Source organism: Barbus barbus (genome assembly GCF_936440315.1).
Source record: "Barbus barbus genome assembly, chromosome: 32".
Taxonomy (NCBI): domain Eukaryota; kingdom Metazoa; phylum Chordata; class Actinopteri; order Cypriniformes; family Cyprinidae; genus Barbus; species Barbus barbus.
In genome coordinates this window covers 18,937,645-18,958,100 of record NC_136760.1, presented here as the reverse complement: position 1 = coordinate 18,958,100, position 20,456 = coordinate 18,937,645, and the positions used below count along the sequence as shown (strand labels likewise).

The window sequence follows — 20,456 nt, the reverse complement described above, 5'->3', positions numbered from 1 at the left end:
GCGTTGGGATCAACTCCTCTATGAGTCATTTCCTATGTACTGTACTGAGATTCTGTGACCGTATCTCAAAAGCTTGTGGGCTGTCTATGTAGACAGCCTTTAGGGCATCCGCGAGACTTACAATTAGAGTTGAGAACCAACATTTTTCACCAAGAATTTCTCAGCTAACAAACACATGTTCTAGAACGTTTAATAACATTCCAATTAAGTCATGAAAACGTTATTTCTGGTTCAAAACGTCCAGTTTTTTTTTTTTTTGGTTATTAAACATTAATGATTTTGCAAACATTATGCGAATGTTTAAATGCTCTCTTTAAATCATTCGACTAAAATGCTTTAGAAAAACGGTCCATAAACGATGTATCATGTTTTTGTGCTTTGAGAACGTCATTAAAAGATCTTTGAACAAACATTAATGTTAATGGAAACATGTTTGTTCATAACTTTGAGAACCTTGCTAGAACTTTCTGAGAACGTTCCCTTTTAGTGGGGTTCTTATTCTGAGAACATAAAAAAGCATCCTGCTTCACTATGGTAATCCCTGCTGGTACTCTGATTTTTACGATCAGATTCTTTTTAGTGAGTCATAAAGTGCGACCGGTTGCTGAACTACGACACCGAACCGACTCGTTTTAATGAGTCAAAAACACTGACCAGTCTTTATTATTCAAATAAATCTGTTCTCTTAGTGAATCAAAACATTTATGAATCATTCGGTGTTGTTACTGAATTAATCTGAATGAATAAACATTCGGCGACTGCTGATGGCATCTACTTCCTCAAAAGTACTAAAAGAACTGTCTAACCGTTCGAATTCGTAAAGAGGACGCGGAATCGTTCATTCTTTATGATGTCTAAGCAGGCAACTCGCTAGCATTTGAAACACGGCCCTAGAATCTCTGCATTCACAGCACGACAAAGCACCACGAGTGGGAAACCGTCAGTGATGGTAGAGACTCACAAACACAGCTTGTTCGCTGACAACACTCTCGTTTTTACTTTCAAGAGCTACATTAACGTGAAAAAGAAACCAGTTCTCTATTAATATAAATATCAGCCAGGAAAATACTGGTGGTCTTCTTGACGTAAATATTTGATGTTAGACCTATGCGAAAACAACTTAAATGAATCAACGTTTAAACGAAACGACAATTTGCGAAAATAAGTACTTTTTTTAGTAAGAGCACGAACTAGAGACCCCAGTCTCCGCGCACAAAGTATGCTTGAGCAAAATAGGCACATTAAAGTTACCCCACCCAACTACGTAATTCACTGTCTCTGGTCCAAGGAAGCAAACAACAGTTCAGTGTTTGACAGACACACAGAGCAGACTGAGAGGAAAAGCAGCACGACAGTTATTAATACGATCAAGAACAGCAAAACCTTGGGTGCGGGGAATAACATAAGGTCGATTGCGCAATATAATGAAAAACATTTACATATATATTCCGGGCAAAAATTTGCAAGTACAAAAAAACCGTGGTCGGTTTTATATTCTCCCCAGGACTGCTTCCCCTGTGATCCTCTTCTAAATAGTATGCAACTATGCATATCTATCTAAACCATCTGATGTTACTAAAGACACATGCATTGTGCAAATAGGATTGTATTGGCAGACAGCATTTGGACTGCGATATTGCATTTGGAAAGTCCAGTTTCGAGTCATCCTTTTCCACAAAGTACAACAATAACATCATTAAAATGAAAATCCAGATTTCATCTAACCAATCAATCTTAAAGCCTGTACAATCTTAAAACGGTACACGGGCTTTAACTGGTAAGGTAAAACACAAAAAAAAGTCTCTGAATGTTTTGTCTAGGTTGACATCAAAGCAGAGAGCTGAGTTCACAAGTAACTTTATCCAGTTTTTATTATTATTATTTTTTTAAGGAAATTGAGCAATAGTTACTGACAAATGTTGGTGATATATCACAGTATGGTTGGGTATATGGTACCTATTGAGAAATTTTGTTCATGTTTTGTGTTTTTAAGATCACTGCACCACCATCTATGCTTCTAATTCTGCAGCTCTCCTTTTTCCACCCAGAACCTATCACATCTGTTCATTACTTACTTTAAGGGGTTCAATAACACAGTGTCTCCATAGAAACTGACTAAGCACATTACTGGATAGTTACTGTATGACTCAAACGGATAAGGCCATAATTGTCAAAACAAAACAGTTTCTGTGAACTTCAGACGTCACTCGTATTCTGTGGAGTTGTGACATTTATGATATATTGATATTTGAGCAGATACTTTTTTCATGGTCATTCAACAAAACGCAGGTAAAAAAAAAAAATCAGCAGTACTTTAAAGAACACAAAAAAGTAAGAGACAAAACTCAACAGATTCCTCTGCAATGAAGAAGCACTGCTTGAGTGCTGTAGACCATGACTACTTCACAACTGTTTCCATTCTGTCACTGTCTGATTGGTCACTAGCACCACCTATCACAGATGGGAGTGAAAGTGGCCCTTTAGAGCATTTTTTTTTTTTTTTTCATATTATGGTAATCCAGTGCTTCAAGACCACTTTCATCCCTTCGTTTCTCATCTACTGTATTCAGTTCATCAGAAAGCCCACACTAAATTATGTGATGTAGATGCGGTGGAAGTCATTTGCTCCGAATGCAGCATTGCATTTGGGGCACTTCCTCTGGCGAGTGTCGTAGCGAGTCTTCAAGCATTCATAGCAGAAGACGTGGAAACACTTGGTGAGGACAGTCTCCTTATCTCGGGTATTACAACAGGGACAACGTAATTTAGCCTAGAAAGGAGACAACAGTCAGGTCAGCCACAAATAATACAGTATTAAGCTAATACACCAGTCATTAAATGTCATGGACACATTAATTGTGCTTATCTACAAAGATTTTTTTTTAAAGGGAGAGTTGGACCAAATAGTACAGGAAAAGCAGCACACTTGCAGCCCGCACACATGGGGAAAAAAACCATCCCACTTGGAGTCAAGAAGTTGGATGGAAGAATAGCCGCCCGCAGTGTGTAATCTGAGCAAAGTGTGGCTACTTTGAAGAAGCTAACAGTTTATGACATACATATGACAGTTTAACCTATTTTGGTCACAGCATGTTTCTCATACTTGCATTTGTATTTTCATAACTTTAATGATTCATTATTATTGTAAAGCTTTAAAAAAATATTTTTTATCTAATTGTTTTAAATTATATATTTACTTAAATATATAAGTTTGGGGTTGAGATTGGTTTTTCTAAATGTTTCTAAATTTTCCCAAGGCTACATTTATTTGATTAAATGTACAGCAAAAAAACAGTAATATTGTGATTAATCTCAATTAATTGCATCCAAAATAAAAGTTTGTGTACATAATGTGTTTACTGTGTATATTTATTATGTATATATAAATACACACACATGCATTTAAGAAAAATGTTGTTTATATATTAAATATATTTATATAAAATATAAATTATATGAATATAAATAGATATTTTCAAAATATATACTGTACGTGTGTCTTTATATACACATAATAAATATACACAGTACAAACACATATACTGTATTATATAAATCGCGATTAATCGTTGCCCAGCACTAAAAATATTATTACAATTTAAGTAACTGTTTTGTATTTGAATGTAATTTAAAATGCAATTTATTCCTGTGAATTTTCAGCAGCCATTACTCCATTCTTCAATGTCATATGGTCCTTCAAAAAAATCATTATATGATGCCGATTTGGTGCTCAAGAAACCAATATTTGCTGCTTAATCTTCATGGGAAAACTGTGACACCTTTTTTATTGAAGACTCAAAAGAACAGCATTTACTTGAAATAGAAATCTTCTGTAACATTATACTGTCTTCACTGTCACTGTTGATCAATTTAATGCATTTCCTGAATAAAAGTACTTGTGTCTTTAATAAATATATAATATAAATAAATTTAGACTCACCTTATACTGATTAATTTCTTCTTGCAGAATCTCATCAGCATCTGTGTACACCTCAACTTTCTTCTGTTTCTCCAGCTTACGCCGCAGTCTGGACAATTCCTCCTGAAAAGTACAGCACAGTAGAAGAGTTTCACACACATTGTTCTCACTCGTTTGTATCCCAAACTTTTCTACAACATGCGTGCCCATGTACCTGTGCTTTCTTGAGGTTGACACTCTCCCTCTCACGGGCAGTGCGGTTGTCTAGTACAGAGGCTTGGATTTCCCTCAACTTGGTATGAGTGTGTTCCAGCTGCACTTTAAGGTCCTCGGCCAACTGGGCAGCCTCCACTGCCTGAGCCATCGTGCAAAAAGACGAGCATCAAACACACATCTGGAAATATACGCTAATGGTTGGCTAAGCTGAGTCATGGCTGTCATGGACATGAGAACAGAGGTGGGCGTCTGTGATCTTTCCGGTTTTACCTTGCGCTTGTTGAGCTCCAGTGCTTGAGTGCGCAGCGCCAGCTCTTTCTCCAAAGCAGCCAGTGTGCTCTGCAGGACTCCCTCCTTCTCTTCTAGTTTCTGCACTACCAGCAGCTGAGCGTCCACCTGGGAGGGACAGTTAAAGAGCACAAGATTCAACAACATCAGTATTAAAAAAACAAACAAAAAAACATTTTAAAACTTTGTGTGCAGATTTTGAGAAAACTGAGAGGTCCATTTTAACAGGGATGGGCTGACTAGTTGTCTATCAACCAACTAATCAATTATATTTTCCAGTTTTTTGTCTAATTTTAATTTTATATTTAGTGGCGATACATTAAATGTGATCAATTAGGAGATTTCTGTTGGCTTCCATTTTTAAGGATATTTTTGAAGATTAGTTTTGTGTATTATGTTACAAATATTTGAGTAAAGATGGCGTGTTATGTTAAAAACAGTGGGGAAAAAAATGTGAGACCCCTATGATCTTGTCACATCCTGTCTACTGAGATATCATCATCTGAATGATTTTTGAAGGTAGCGTAGATGTATTCTCTGTCTATGATATCCCACTATTGTGTGTATTTAATTCAATGACAGCTGAGGTTTTTGACTTTTGATTTCATATCCAGCAAGAAATTAGTATTATAATAGTTATGACCAAAGCGCGCTCTATTTTTTTGCACATCATTAAACCGTTATGCTGTCATAGAAGCCTGTCCAAAATCAGTTTCGGGAGGTACCTTTGTGTGCAAACATCTGATTGGATGGTGAAGCAACAAGTCAGCCTAACCTTTCAGGTGTAGCCATAGTCAACTAGAACCCACTGACTAGTAGATTATGAAAATGTTTGTTTTGTACATTCATAAATCCACATGTGGGTGCATTGTGATTGTATGAGTAATGCTTTTTTTTTTTTGTGCACCTGGGTTTTGAAAGTAAGCACTTGGTCTGCCAACTCCTCTTTCTCCTCCCGCAGAAGCTTGTAAATCTGGTTGGATTTGATTCTCTCACTCATTAGTTTGAAGTTGGCATCGTCTTTCTCTCGGAGCTGCTGCATGAGTCTGCTGTTCTGCTCCTGCATGTCTTCAAAAGCCTGTCCCGTCACATCCATCTCACTCAGCAGAGCCTCTTCCTCCTGAAAGGTCCATCAGTTTTTAATTATCAGCTAATCTGCTACAGAGGCTATTGATCTAAATTGATTCTGACACAAATGTAGACAATTCTGTTCAACTAGACACACCTGTTTAGTAGCAGCCAGTTTTTTCTGCAAGTGTTCAATGGTCTCCTCAGCCACACGGATCTTGCGGAGAGCGTCTTCATCTGCCAGCTTTTTGCTTTCCTTTCTTTCCCTCTCCTCCAGTTCCCGTACTCGCTGCCTCAACTCTTCCACCTGCCAGACAATGTTGACATTAGCATTAAAAGAAGGACCACCCCAAGTGAATTGCATGTTAATGGTTTTGCCACACAGAAATACAGTAAATCTTTGTGGGTTCACATACTTCTGCTTTGGACTTCTTTTCTGCAGCCATAAGTTGCACTTTATCTCGCTGCTCCTTTGGGGCTGATTTATACATGTCTAGCAGTAGTTTCATTTCCTTCTGAGACTCCTGTGCTTTTCTGTTGGCATGATGCAAATGATGTGTGGGAGAGGTGATTAAGATGTGAAGTTGATTAAATGCAAAACAATATAGGGTGATATAGTTCCTCAAAATAAAGCACATTAATATACAACACAGAAGATGAGAAGTTCATTAAATGCTAAACGATATGGGGTGATATTATAGTTTCCCAAAATAAAGCACATTAAAATACAACACAGAAAGTGCTTTCTGCCTTCATTTTTAAATACTATATGTGTATATTATTGCTGTCGAACGATTAATCGCATCCAAAATAAAAGTTTGTTTACAAAATATACATGTGTACTGTATTTATTATGTATATATAAATACACACACATGCATGTATATATTTAAGAAAACTGTGTTATGTTTATATATTAAATATATTATATATAATATTAATTATATGAATATACATTTATGCATGTAAATACTTTCAAAATATATACTGTATGTGTGTATGTATATATACATAAATATATACAGTACGCACATATATATTATGTAAACAAAAACTTATTTTGGATGCGATTAATTGTTTGACAGCACTAATACACACACACACACAATTACACATATATTCTTTAATAAAAATGCCACTTGCTTTTATAGTTTATGTAATGCAGTGAATTATTAAGCAGGACTTAGCAGTGTCCAAATATTTTTGGGGCCAAGGCATATTAATTATGATCATACATTTAGATCCAGCATTGATTGATTGAGAAGAGAGCAAACATTATTATAGGAAGTTAAGTAGCACTGAGAATCATGTTGCAGGCTGAGACGTACTTGAGCTCTCCTCTAAGCATCTTCAGTGTGTCTGAGTCCTTCCTCTTCAGCTCTTCACTGCGCTGTCTCTCCCGCTCTCTTTCTCGCTCCCGCTCTCTCTCCGCCTCCCTCTCTCTCTCCCGTGCCCGTTGCCTTTCCAGCTCTCTCCTCCTCTCTTCCTCCTCCTCCTGGTCCTCATCTTCCTCTTTCTTAACCTCCAGTCCTCCGTCACCCACGCTTTCTTCCAACATCAGTGCACCTGCCTCTCCACTCTGGCACTTCAACTGAAAAAACAAACAAAAGGAGTGACATTTCAAAGAGAAAAATATTTTGTTAAAATTCAATCATTTTGAAGAAAAAAACAGCCCACATATGCAATGGTAGATTAGCAAGTAAAATGTTCCCATCTGAAAATTCCGTTATCATGAAAAAAAAAAAAAACTTAACGGAGATCAGCATGAGCAATACCTTGTTTATTTCCATCTGTGTCTCACGAAGTTTCCTCTTATATCTCTGCACATCACCTTTCAGCTGATGATTATGGTTTTGAAGACTGCTGATTAAGTGTCTCATTTCTCTGTTTATTGGCCCTAGAATGAATAAGAGAGGTAATATTGAAAGAGATTGTGATGCTGATAGTCATTTCAAATGGCACAATGACAGACATCTCGGTTTATGATGCTTAGTTAAAAGTAAACCCGAGCCAAAACAGTGAACAATGAGAGAAGTGACGACAGGATACACCACCCCGTAGATTTCCTCACTGTAGCCATGGTTACTTTAAAACAAATGGGCTTTGGGAAATTCACCACTAAGGAATCCCACCTAACCCTAAGGTCATGACAACCAAAACGGATATAACTAAGGTCTCGTTTACACTGCAGGTCTTGATGCTCAATTACGATTTGGTGCCTATATCCAATTTTTTTGGCTGTCCGTTTACACGTTCTTTCAGTTGTGACCCATATCCCATTCATGTGCCTCCACGTGCTTACTCCCGAGAATAATGTGACCTATGCTGACAAAACGAGTCGAGCAAATTTTAAAAAGGAGTTATTTTTATTTTTATGTTCACATTGTCCATTAAAAGGCCTTCAAAATGATGTATGATTTTTTGGAATCAGACAAAAAATGATTACTACACCCGTTTGAAATGGATATAGAGTCAGCAAGGTTGATTATGAGAAAGATTAAAGTTTTCCTCCAGTTCTTTTCTTATTAATAATTAGGCTACCATATTAATAATCACAGCTGTTTTTTATTTTATCTTTCCTATTATAAATAAGAACAGATGAAAAAAAACAGTATAGGAACAAATAGCCTAGAAAGAAATCAATAATGCATTACCTTTATCATTTTACATCTAAACAAAAGCATTCAAATAGCCTACAAACAACAAATTATCAAATGTAAAAATCAATTCAGTGTGTTCACTACAAATAAATTGATTTTTAAAACTACAAAAGCAGTTAAATGAAGTGCTAGGAGTGATTCCAGCTTTTTTCTTTTATAGGCTATTGATGGATAACACTGAGACAGACAGCCTACTGTAATGCACGAATCATATAAAGTTCCACATCAGATGTTTTTTCCCCATCAGTTCCCCAAGCGTTCACTTAAGACAGAACAGATTATTGTTTGCGTGAATATTGAAATACTATAATTCTGTGTATTTATCGAGATCGCGCGCCGTCAGAAGCACCGTTATGCGTGCTCTTCAGATGACATTCAGCGTGAGCGGAGAAAAGGTAATCCTTTCAGAAAATATACAATTGAAGATACTTTTAGATGTTTAATTACTAATTGGAGCATTGGGATCACTAAATGAGGGCTTAATTAACAATTTTTTGAGACAACCTCAAATTCGACTAAAATCAAGATTTTTCCCTTTTTTATTTTTTGCTCTTAGCTCAAAATAGCCCGTGTGCATTTACATGATTTACACTCATATGACATCACTAAACCGCGGAGAAGTACGAAATTGTGGCAGTTTTAATGACGTACAGAACGCGATGCCTCAGAAAATCCGATCTGCCTGTTTACATTATAGTCACATTGGCACATATCCGATTTATTTCCACATACAAATTTATTTCCACATACGAGGCCTGAATCCGATCTCGCTATATCCGAATGCATGCATCTTTTTCCTGTTTACACTGTCATAGAACAGATCCGATCTGTCACATATGAGGAATTGGGTCACATTTAACGGGGCCAAAATCTCTTGTATGAGAGACGTTACCTGCTTGCTCATTGGCTGCAAGATTCTGTTCGAACTCGATCCGTAGCATTTCGTATTCCTTGCGCACCTGGGCCAGTGTGTCCTCTAACTGGATGACCTCGGTGCGTAACTTTTTCTGAAGAGACAACTCATCACTCTACAAACAGAGAGAATGACATTCAAACAATCAGAAAAAAAAAAAACAATCAGATCTAACTATCAGCAATCATTTCTGTCCCGTCATATATCTCACCTCCATGTGCTCTATCTGCCGCAGGTGAGCATTTTTGGCTGTAAGCAGCAGGGCTCTGGCCTCATCCAGCTGGGTTTTCACACTTAGAGACTCATTGTACAGTAGAGAGAACTGTGATTGGAGGCACTTGTACTCTGGCGTCTCCTTCAACACTTCCTCTGGTATATTCCTCAGATCCATCTACAAAGGGATACAGAGATCAGTAATGTGTCATGAAAAATCAAATCCTTTTGATATGCCCCCACTCAGCTTCCTGCTTCAGCAGGAAATACGTTCAGACACGAAGGAAACTGTTCTCGTCAAATAATGCATTGGGGTCATAACTGGGAATTTTGAGCTGGTGTTGTGTTCTCAGTAAACTATACTACCTTTAGTTTCTCACTCTCCCGAACAGCTTCCTGTAGCTCTTGCTGCAGTTTCTCGAGCTCTGCCATGCGGCTGTTGGCAAGTTCCTGGTTCTGCTCCAGTTCGGCATTCAGAGACTCAAACTGAGAGTAGAGAATTACTTATTAGACAAACTGATGTACAATGACAGACTGGAATAAGGTCTACACCATTCCAATAAACAAACATTTTAATTATATTTTTGTAAAACTACATAAAGAAATGATTAAAAATGGTTTTAGGTAACAATTTTTGAACTACTACCTTCTGTATACTTAGTGTGATTTGACCACCGGGTAATCCACCTGAACTGCCAGTGGCATGGTAACCAGAATTAAGCTGATTTGGGAAAAAAATAAATACACACTCAATAAATCAACAAAAATACATAAAATTGTTAGTAATTCCCCCTGTTAGTAATACCCCCTAATTCAAACCACAAACACATTAACATCACTGCATTATACTATTGTGTCAAATTACTGTATGTTTCACCGGTACACCGTGTCAACTGTAAATGACGCAGCATGATTTGTAGTATAATATCCTGCAGTACAATTTCCTTTCTTAAAGGATGTGCTGATAGATAAGCAAATAACACAACACATATGACTACTAAGATGATAATGAATTTCAAAAGAAATACATTGCATGAAAACTGTAAATGTATTATTTCTGAGATGAAGGAAAAGCTGACCTGCTCCAGAGCTTCTGCTAGGTGTTTATTCAGCTTCTGCTCTCTCTTTCGAAGTTTTTCAATGTCCCACTGCAGATCTTCCACAGCCGTTTCCATCTCAGACACTTTAGTCTCAGAACTTGTAACTTTGTCAATAAGTTCATTATACTGTAGAAGCAAAGACTGGTCTTAGGACAGTTCAGGGTACAAGATACACAGCTTTAAAAAAATGTGATAGGCAGTTTTATACTAATGCTTAGAAAAAAGTTTATATATACACTCCCTGTCATGAGCCGGGTTTGATTTCTTTTCCTTTCTATTTCTTGCTCTGCCTCCTAGACCCAGCTGTTCGCGTTCACAATCAGCACTCACGGACAGCACCTGTTTCCTTTTGATGCTGATTTGTTCCTCTATTTCTCTCTGTGTGTTTCTAGACTTCTTTGTCAGATTATTGTGCTACGCAGCCATTCTACCCGACTACCGCTACTCTGTTGTGTTCAATCAAGTACGGTCCTGTCCTGTTTGGTCAAGTCGAGTCCTGTCAAGTGTCTGACCTGTTCTCTGCCCAGTCTCCCAGTTGCCTGCGGCCAGTGGTTCGTTTGCCTCCGGGCACAGCCCTCCGGACTGTACAACCTTCAGTGGAAGTTGCCGCTCGCCGCTCCGACCGGGATTGCGCTTCCTCTTGTTCAAGTCAAGTCTGCTTCTATGTTCCAGTTTATGCGCCTGCATGATTTTCCAGTTCTGCGTATGCCTGACACGGCTAGCGAACAACAGACTGCCTGAGTTCGTTTTGTGGACAATAAATTCTCTGTTTGACTTGCCTTTGCCTCTGGGTCCCTTTGTGACATTCCCATTCAAAAGTTTTGGGTTGGTAAGATTTTTTATTTTTTAAATAATTTTAAAAGTCCCTTATGCTCACAAAGTCATTACTCCGATCTTTAGTGTCACATGATCCTTCAGAAGTCATTCAAATATGCTGACATTGAGCTTAACAAACATTTCTTACTACTATTCTATATTGAAAACTATAGACTGTAATATTTTTATGGAAACCTAGATACATTTTTTAGGAGTTTTTGGTGAATAAAAAGTAAAAAAAAAAAAAACCCAAAAAACAGCATTTATTTGAAACAAAATGCTACTGTAACAAAGTCTTTACTTTTAATCACTTTAATGTGTCCTTGCTGAATAAACTTTTCGATTTCTTTTCAATGCATACTAATCCCAACTTCTGAAAGGTAGTGTAACATTTACTAAATATGAATAAAATAAAGTCATACAAAACTAGGTAAAGAGATACCTCCAATGACATTTTGTGGTGTTTCCCTTGAAGGGAGTAAGCAAGATCTTGCAGTCGATTATGTTCCTCTAGAAGTGTGCGGTTTGTGGCAATTATCTCTCGCTGACTGTCATCCTGACAAACTGATAAGAACAAAGTGCACAAGTTTAGCATTTGCTCACAAAGTGATTAAAACTTCTAGAGATGCTTTTTTTTCTGTAATAAGCAGTTCGTACTTCGAGAATCACACCAAATGAATTGTTATTTTACCAGCTGACTGCACTCGGGTACACAGCTCATCAATGGTAGTATGCAGACGGTCAAATATGCAGACCATACAGGCCACGGCACCCTTGCTGAACTGCATCCTGTCCTGTAGCTGCAGTGTGAGCTCCTCCTCACTGCTGTTATCCAGAGTAGCCAGGAATACCTTTGCGCTCTCAGTGAGAGGTGGTGGAGGGGCTTAAAGAAAGACCAAAAACAATATGAATGTGCATGATAAAATCTGCTATGGACAGAAAAATCTAATCTTTTCTTCAAATCTAAAAGAATTTGCATACGCATTGTTTCTTGAGTATCAGATTTGATACGTTAGGCTTTTAAAATATGATAATACAAGGATAAAGAATTCATACTCAAGGTGGAAAAAAAGACATCTCAATTTTATTTAGAGGACCAGACTGAGCAAAAATGTAATAAGATGAAATTCTGAAATGTTTCAGTCCAACAAGTGTTCATCCTGAAATATTACTAACAATATAAAAGTAATTCTGACATTTACTACATAAAATGAGCACAAATTTCACAGCAAAAAGACATGACCTGAAAGAAGACACTATTAGAATTGTACTAAAGTTTTTTTTTTTTGCTAAAATAAATAAATAAATAAACTAGGCATAGTGAGTGTGTTCTGATTGACATTTCATGTAAATCCGGTACGTACCGTGGGGGTAGCTAAACTACTGGGTCAAATTATATTTCCACAGTTATGGAGTGGTCAGAAGTTAAGCCGTTAAAAATGGAACAACAGGGCTAACATGGTAGATGTGCCTCTATTATTTCTGTGCATAATGTCAGTTTATCAGCCCAGGTTTGGCTGAAGGTCAAATGTTGCTATTAGAGATCTAGCTGAGGCAGGTGTGCACTTAATGTCAGATTTCGTACTGATACATTGAATAGTTTAAACTGTGGCAGCACAAAGGCTTCAAGATGCATGAAAACAGCCCCCAGAGGCGGCAAATTTAAGATGGATACAGTACATTAGACATTGTGAATTAGCTCATACTTAATTTTGAATGAGAACTGGCGAAAAACTCTAGGATGGAGTCATGAGGAAGAAATATCTTTTAGTGATTTGGGGGCCAACCTCATGATGAAGATATGGCAGGTGGGGGGTTACAATGATTAGCTTTCCTTGGACTACAGTTCAGTCGCCAGCCAAATGGCCTCTATCGGTTTTGTTTATCTATCAAAGTTATAATGGAATCAAAATACTTCCAACAAAGTGCAAACAATCTTGTTTTTCAAAAAGAGCAATCTCTGTTTTTCGTTCTCTTGTTTTTGTGTTTTCGCAGTTCAATGTCTGCCGGCGACCTTCGAGAAACTCACTGAGAGGTTCAAGCCTTATCATAGAGGGGAAAGTGCGTGTCGACAACACGGCTAACAGAATAACAGGAACTTCAAACAAAGAGATGTAACTTCGCAATCTTCAAACTCAAGTTAGTCAGACAATAACTTTTAAATTTTGTGCTATAGTTTTTAACATATAGGGGTATTTTTAAGTCATATATTTGTCAAACACAGTTAATCGGGCCAATTAGGTTTTTTTTTTTTTTTTTTTTTTATTATCATGCTGGAAGTGACGTAGATTCAATGACTTATCCATGTCTAGAATGACATAGTGATGTAATTTTGGTCAAACCTTAATGGAATCATTCCTCATTACATGGAATTCATAATGGAATTTGTATGCACATTTATTACAACCATCTGATTTGATTTGAACTGGTACACTCCAACTGGCAATTCTATTTACAAATTGATAAACTTGCCAGACAACATGAGCAAATACTAGGGCACAGAAATCCTAATGCTGAGATGCTAAAGATGACAAATGGCCAAAGGTAAAAGCACATGCAATATGAAATGTTTTTACAATGAGTTTTTGGAAAATCCAATTGTACAAAATCACAGGTTTAAACATGAAACATGTAAAGTGATTGCAACTGAATGCTGTTCATACCTTTTAGATAATACTGCAAATGCAGTCTATAATTTAGCTAAAGTTCTGCATGAACATGTATATAAACTTGATTAAGGATTATGTTTGGATCAATTTTAGGGCCACTTTGGAATCATTTAAGTGCTTTAGTTAAGGTTTTAGGATTATTTATCATCTTACTCTTGTATACTGACATTAGAATATTGATTTGCGTTGTCAGATTACTGTTAACTGTTGTACGATAACAGTCAGAGACAAATATTACCCCAAACTGATGCTGGTACGCAGCATGACAGAAGTGACTTATTTTTCTGAACATGTAGAAGGGAAGAGTATGGCCTGATCACCTGAACGTTTCCAAGAATGTTTTTGATAATGATTATGGAAGTTTGAGGTTTCATATGATTAAGAGGGGGGAACGAAGGATCTGAGGATCCTCAAATTCAAATTGTTTGTGTTTTGCTTCAAGAGAGCAATCATACATTTGTGTTGTGATTTACTTTATTTTATATTCATTTGTTCATTAATTTATTTATAATAATTTTATTATTCAATATAATCATTTATAATAATTCACTGACTCATTAAATGATTAATAATTTACATTATATTATAGTTTTACCATTGTTGTTTAGTCTTATGACTGTGTGGCTTCAAGGGCTGTTTGTCTTCATGGATAAGAGATAAGAGGGAATGTTTAGAGAAACTCAAGGTTTATGGGAAATTGTTGTGAATCAGTTTGGTATAATATTACTTGTTGAATTTGTGTTCGTCAGACGAAGTCTGAGAATTGAAACATACAAAACTGTTCCTTTTTATTATCGCTTTGTCTCCTGCTTCTGCTCTTCACTGGCTTTTTCCTCAGTCAACTTCTTGACTGATAGTTTTGGGTAACAGAAAAGACTTGCTGTTAAGGGGTTTTGGGTATTAGACTACTTTGCTGATTAGTTGGTCTGTTACCAGACAAAACTGATATTTTTTGACAGGATCTGGCATCAGGGACTGGATCTTAATTATCTGGCACGGAGGCATGATCTAACAGGATGTCCCGATCAGGTTTTTTGTGCCCCGATCCGATATACTAATATGCTCCAAATGTTTGGTGCACAATTCAAGTACATTAAAATCAATCCAATGTATAAAGAGTTGTGCAAAGATCAATGTATGCATGCATGTATATACAGTGCAGTCAGAAAGTATTAAGAACCCCTTCACTTTTTTCTATTTTGTTATGCTGCAGCCTGATACTACAATTGTTTAAATTCTTTTTTTTTCTTATCATTAATCTACACTACATACCTCATAAAGACAGTGAAAACAGAATTTAGAAATGTTTGTAAATTTATTAAAAATGAAAAACTGAAATATCACATTTACATAAGTATTCAGAACCTTTGGAACAACACTTGAAATTTAGCTCAGGTGCCTCCCATTTCTCTTGATCATTGCTGAGATGTTTCTACAAATTGATTGGAGTCCACCTGTGGTAAGTTAAATTCATTGGACACGATTTGGAAAGGCACACACTTCTCCACAAAAGGCCTCACAGCTAGCAATGCATATCAGAGCGAAAACCAAGCCATGAGGTCAAAGGAACTGCCTGCAGAGCTCAGAGACAGGATTGTACCAAGGCACAGATCTGCTGCACTGAATGTTCCCAAGAGCACAGTGGCCTCCGTAATGCTCAAATGGAAGAAGTTTGGCACAACCAGGTCGCCCAGCCAAACTGATTGATGGAGAAAGTCCTTGTCTAGACTGGTGACCAAGAAAACCTGTTCCACAATGCTCATGACCTCAGTCTGGGCCAAAGGTTCACCTTCCAACATGATAATGACCCTAAGCACACAGCCAAGGCAACACAAGATTGGCTTAGAGACAACTCTATGAATTAAAGGTCGCCCGATATGGGTTTTTCTCTGGCCAATGCCCATATTTAGAAATCAGGGAAGCCAATGGCCCATATGATGCAGATTTCTTTTGTCTGATTTTCTATTTTCCCCCTTCATCTCATAAAAGAGAGTTTGAGTAAATGATTATTGCAGGGTTACAAGATAGTAGCAATAGCCTAATTCATGGTAATAATACATGGCTCATAATTTAAGCACCTTCTCAAAATAGTTCAGAAGCATGCTTTTTGTTCATGTTTGTTGACAGACGCCAGTGTTTCTCACAGACATACAAATGCAAATCCAAATGCATTCTCTGCCAGCAGGAGGCGCTGCTGGAACGGGAGGTAGCGGTTTCCCCGGTAACGGCTGTAATCAAATAGATGCTGCGCTAACAAACGCTACTTTATCAGGCATTACAGGAAAGACGAAATTAAAATGACATCGAAGCTTTTCTTCTGAAGACAGTCGGTTCTTTTCAAAGATACATTCATATAAAAATACCCGCGCTGCATTTAATTTTGAAACGTGCAGTGCTCAGTTAATTCAACGAAGTATAAGACTTTTGGAAAATGTATTTGGGGCGGTAAGTTTTGATAATGTGACGAGCCGCCACAAATAACTCAATGTGTGGGAAACACAGGACACTGCTATAAGTCAAATGGCCATAGTGATAACAAAAATAAGAGTTCACACATATTACACAGCCCGCTGCTCATAACTGCTTAAGGGTGCACTTGCCACGAGGGATGTCGGACCCACACACATTTAATGAGTAAAGTTAACGTGCACGTTATAATCAGCCCACAAGTTTCGTCTGAATTGCACGCGTTTCTACTTTCACGTGCAAATGACCTGTTGCACTTATGAATACGATAAATTTCCGGCATCAATTCTAGTAGGGTAAAACGTAATTACGCTTTTGAAATGATCTGTTTTCCCCTGTCATCATTAGCTGAAGCTGTGTGTAAACAAGGCGCTCCTGCAGTGTGCTGCTCCGTCTCACGCAGCCTGGCGTTCCACAAGCTGCCCGCAGATGCGCCTGCCTATAAATCGGCCTAATGTGCAGTACAATCGCCGATGTCGGAAAAATGCCAAAAATCGGTCGACCTCTAGTGTCAATGTCCTAGAGAGGCCCAGTCAAAGCCCCGACTTGAACCCTATCGAACATCTCCAATTCAGGTGTGCAAAACTTGTAGCCTCGTACCCAAAAACACCCGAGGCTGCTACAGGTGCTTCAACTAAGTACTGAGTAAAGGGTCTTAATACTTATGTAAATGTGATATTTTAGTGTTAATAAATTTAGACATTTCTAAAATTCTGTTTTCACTTTGTCATTATAAATGTGCTGAGTGTAGATTAATGAGAAAAAAATTCATTTAAACAATTTTAGTATAAGGTAGCAACATAAAATTGAAAAAAAGTGAATGGGGTCTGAATACTTACTGAATACACTGTATAATATGATATAATATAACATCATGTAATATATAAATATAAGTTTCACTCACTCTCTGTGCACACAGTATATAAAGACTTCAGTAGATGTAAACATGTTACAGTGTTAACCACTGTTAATAGACTGTGTCGTCACAATAATGAATATGGGACTGCTGATATAAACTTCCTGTATTTTATGTACAATAAGCAGAATAATTACAACACATGGTTATAAAGTATGAAGCTCACGGTGTCAGAACGCCAGTCTATCAGTCAAATCCGCATTATGACAACATTGATTCAGATAATCTGACGGCAGATAACAGTAGACGATAAATGAATAAGAAATGTTACAAAAGTGCGCATCAAATACACTAAACACAGAATCTCGAACGCCAGAACAGACCTCACTGGTTCACCCACGTGACCTTCCATACACAACATTTCTTCTTTTCCTTTTAATGGCAGTTGGCAAACCCACTTAAAGGTGCAAACTGCCACCTACTGCACTCACCTGCATGACAGCTGATGTAAAACAAGGATCGGGCTAAGGCCGATGCGATCACTTAAAAAAAAACATTTAATCGGCCCCGATCTATCAATCAGACAACAGAAGCATGTAGTAGATTGAGTACAACAGGTTTTTCAGTAAGTTTTGATCATGTTGATATTAACTTAGAGGATTTCAAAATGTGCATGTCAAATATGAAACAGTAGGTTTTACAGGACTAATAAGATAACTACATAAACTTTGATTATCAACACGATCAAAACTGGCTGATAAACCTTTTGTACTTAATCTACAACATGCTTCTGTTATTTTTTTTTTACCATGTAAAAGGCCTTTGGCACAATTCTAAAAATGCATAATTTGACATATTTGTAGATATACACAGTGTATTGGAGTCTAACTCCTTGCATGTTTACCGGGAATTCTGTCCTCCACTGGTTTATCAGCCGACTTCTCCACAGAGTCAGGAAGCTGCTGTTGCTGCTCTTGCGTCTGTTCCTTTTCTTGCACTGGTTGTTGCTGCTCTTCTTCCACCACATCAGCTGAAGGTGGAGGCTGCGGGAGGCTGTCCTCACCTTCAATTGGAGCTGGCAAAGGAGCAGAAGGTTCAGGAGCAGATGAAGGGGCTGCAGCAGCAACTGAGAAGTCTGGAACAGGAGGGGTGGCAGGGGTCTGGACAGGTGTCGGGGCGTCCTTAGGCTCCACACGTTGCAGCAGTTCATGGATATTTTCCTCAAGCTGTAAGAACAGATTTCAAATGAGCCCGTTTTTCTACTCATTTTTGTATGCTAAAGCAATACTGTTAAAAACAATAAATTATCAATTTTACTGGAAAAGCTTAACGTTGAGGTCTGTTATAGAAGAAAATGAGTAAAGCATTGGAAGAAAAGAAGAGTGTTGAACCTGAGTCCAGCAGCGGTTGACGATAAGCAGGGTGGTGTCATCAGTTGCCTGTCTCTTCTCCAACTTCTCAATCTTCTCCCTCAACTCATCCTCCAAAGCCTGCCTCTGTTCAAGCCGTTCGCAGAGCTTCTTGTTCTTGAATTGAATGACCTTCATGTCCATCTCCTCCTGCAAAGGACAATTTGGGGCAAAATTACATGGTTACATTACATTTCATGGTTATGACTGAAACATACACTACTGTTCCAAAGTTTGGGGACTGTAAGATTAGTTTTAAAATAAATTAATGATTTTATTCAGCAAGGATGAAATAAATTGATCAAAAGTGACAGTAAAGACATTTAGAATGTTACAAAATGTTTCTATTTCAAATAAATGTCTCTTTGATTCATAAAGTAATCCTGAAAAAAATGTATCACAGTTTGAAACAAACCGTAGAAGAAACTCCTCCAATGCGGATGGGCTCGATGAGAGTGGTGGTCGTCTTCTCCTCTTTCTTCAGCTTTTTTTCAGGAGGGCCAGGGGGACTATCCCCTCCTGTGGGGCGCTTCCCACCCCCTGCGCCAGACATGTTTCCCTACAAAATTCAGTGTTACACATAATTTTGAAAAGATTATTATTATAATATCATTTGGAACTACAACATAGGCAAATCAACCTGGGTGCTGATCAATTTCTAGTAGAACCTGCCATCATGTACTCACCCTCATGTTGGTCCCAAACCTGCATGACTAACTTTTGTGGAATATGAAGGGATGTGTTAGGCAGAATAACAGCCTTGGTCATCATTCAACTTCATCGTGCGGAAAAAATATGCAACTGAAAATGAATGATGACTGACGCTGTCATTTCTAATCATTTTGCACAACACCTCCTTTTGTGTTCTACAGAAAAGCAAGTCATATGGATTTGGAATAACATGAGGGTGGGTAAACGATTGACAGTTTTTTCTTTTAGGGGTGAACTATCATTTAAAAAAAACATTATTACACCGAAGAACTAAATTGCAAGGACAGCTGTCAGTACGGATAATTTCAAACAAAGACACTTGTACAGAGATTTTGCATAGATAATAGCTACCTACGTGGAATAAAATAGGCTTTACATAGTCAAGATATTAATATGTTCCGCCTAAGTTAATCAAAACTAAATATTGGACGATATCAAAAGCAACTGTCACTTAATTCACGATTTTCTGTTATATTAATGCTGGCTAACGACGGCGATACAATTTTTATTTATTTGAATTTCTTTTATAACGAAACAAACAATAAAGAAGCTATAATATTCATTTGAATCATATTACATAATTCTTAGAGTAAAATATTATTTTCTACATTAATTTTAGGCAACCATGGCGCTTAGAGTGAGGTTAGCTTCGATGCTATCCGAAGCCTAGCAAGCGAGCTACAACCGTCACAACATGGGCATTTTTACGTTATAAATTACACTCTTGTATAAACTATATGGCGTATGTCATACGACAACGTTTTAGCTACCTCGCCGTCACAAATGTGTATTAAAATATATTTGTGTTAGTGATTTTCTTTGCACCCAGAAACAAACCTCCACTCCGGTCGGAAAACAGGAAGAAGAGTAGAATATGTGAACATTGACACTACCGGGAAAAACTATTCTCTATCAAAATAAAAGTGAGCGGGTACAGACAGGCCCTCACGTATGTCGAAACATTTTTGTTTATAGCACTCGTACCTTTTTGAACATTTGTTGGGATCACTGATGTACTTGCGCGAAGTGAGCGATTTGAATAAAGTGTGTTTGCGGACTCTTTCGTGCTGGTCTGATGCTTTACGTCACTTCCCCTAAATCGCAGGGTGAAAATAAAAGTTCGTGGATGTTACCTTGTATTATGAAAATAAA

General features: G+C 37.6%; 1 protein-coding gene across 2 annotated transcripts; it reads right to left on the bottom strand.

The window, feature by feature from the left end:
• Window positions 1–976: 976 nt before the first annotated feature.
• On the bottom strand, window positions 977–20,400 carry LOC306851965 (E3 ubiquitin-protein ligase BRE1B-like). 2 transcript variants are annotated; one of them, XM_079388511.1, is made up of 20 exons: window positions 20,289–20,400; window positions 19,009–19,152; window positions 18,576–18,743; window positions 18,089–18,410; window positions 11,885–12,076; window positions 11,636–11,757; window positions 10,357–10,503; window positions 9,924–9,998; window positions 9,644–9,763; window positions 9,276–9,455; window positions 9,044–9,179; window positions 7,267–7,388; window positions 6,820–7,082; window positions 5,908–6,025; window positions 5,649–5,798; window positions 5,331–5,543; window positions 4,406–4,531; window positions 4,134–4,274; window positions 3,941–4,042; window positions 977–2,770 (listed from the first exon to the last, which is right to left on the bottom strand). In XM_079388511.1, the coding sequence occupies exons 1-20, from the start codon at window positions 20,298–20,300 to the stop codon at window positions 2,594–2,596; spliced, it is 3,030 nt and encodes a 1,009-aa protein (XP_079244637.1). In that variant the 5' UTR covers window positions 20,301–20,400; the 3' UTR covers window positions 977–2,593. The 2 variants fall into 2 exon arrangements, with proteins under 2 accessions (XP_079244637.1, XP_079244638.1); XM_079388512.1 differs by lacking the exon at window positions 20,289–20,400 and adding an exon at window positions 20,142–20,189.
• Between the last annotated feature and the right edge of the window lie 56 nt (window positions 20,401–20,456).

What these genes read in the sequence shown, in the direction of transcription:
- LOC306851965 (XM_079388511.1), bottom strand. An exon ending in TAGCAGAAGCTCTGGAGCAG is followed by an intron (nt 9,999 to 10,356) that starts GTCAGCTTTTCC and finishes TTCCCAAATCAG; the next exon opens with CTTAATTCTGGTTACCATGC. An exon ending in GGGAGAGTGAGAAACTAAAG is followed by an intron (nt 9,456 to 9,643) that starts GTAGTATAGTTT and finishes ATCCCTTTGTAG; the next exon opens with ATGGATCTGAGGAATATACC.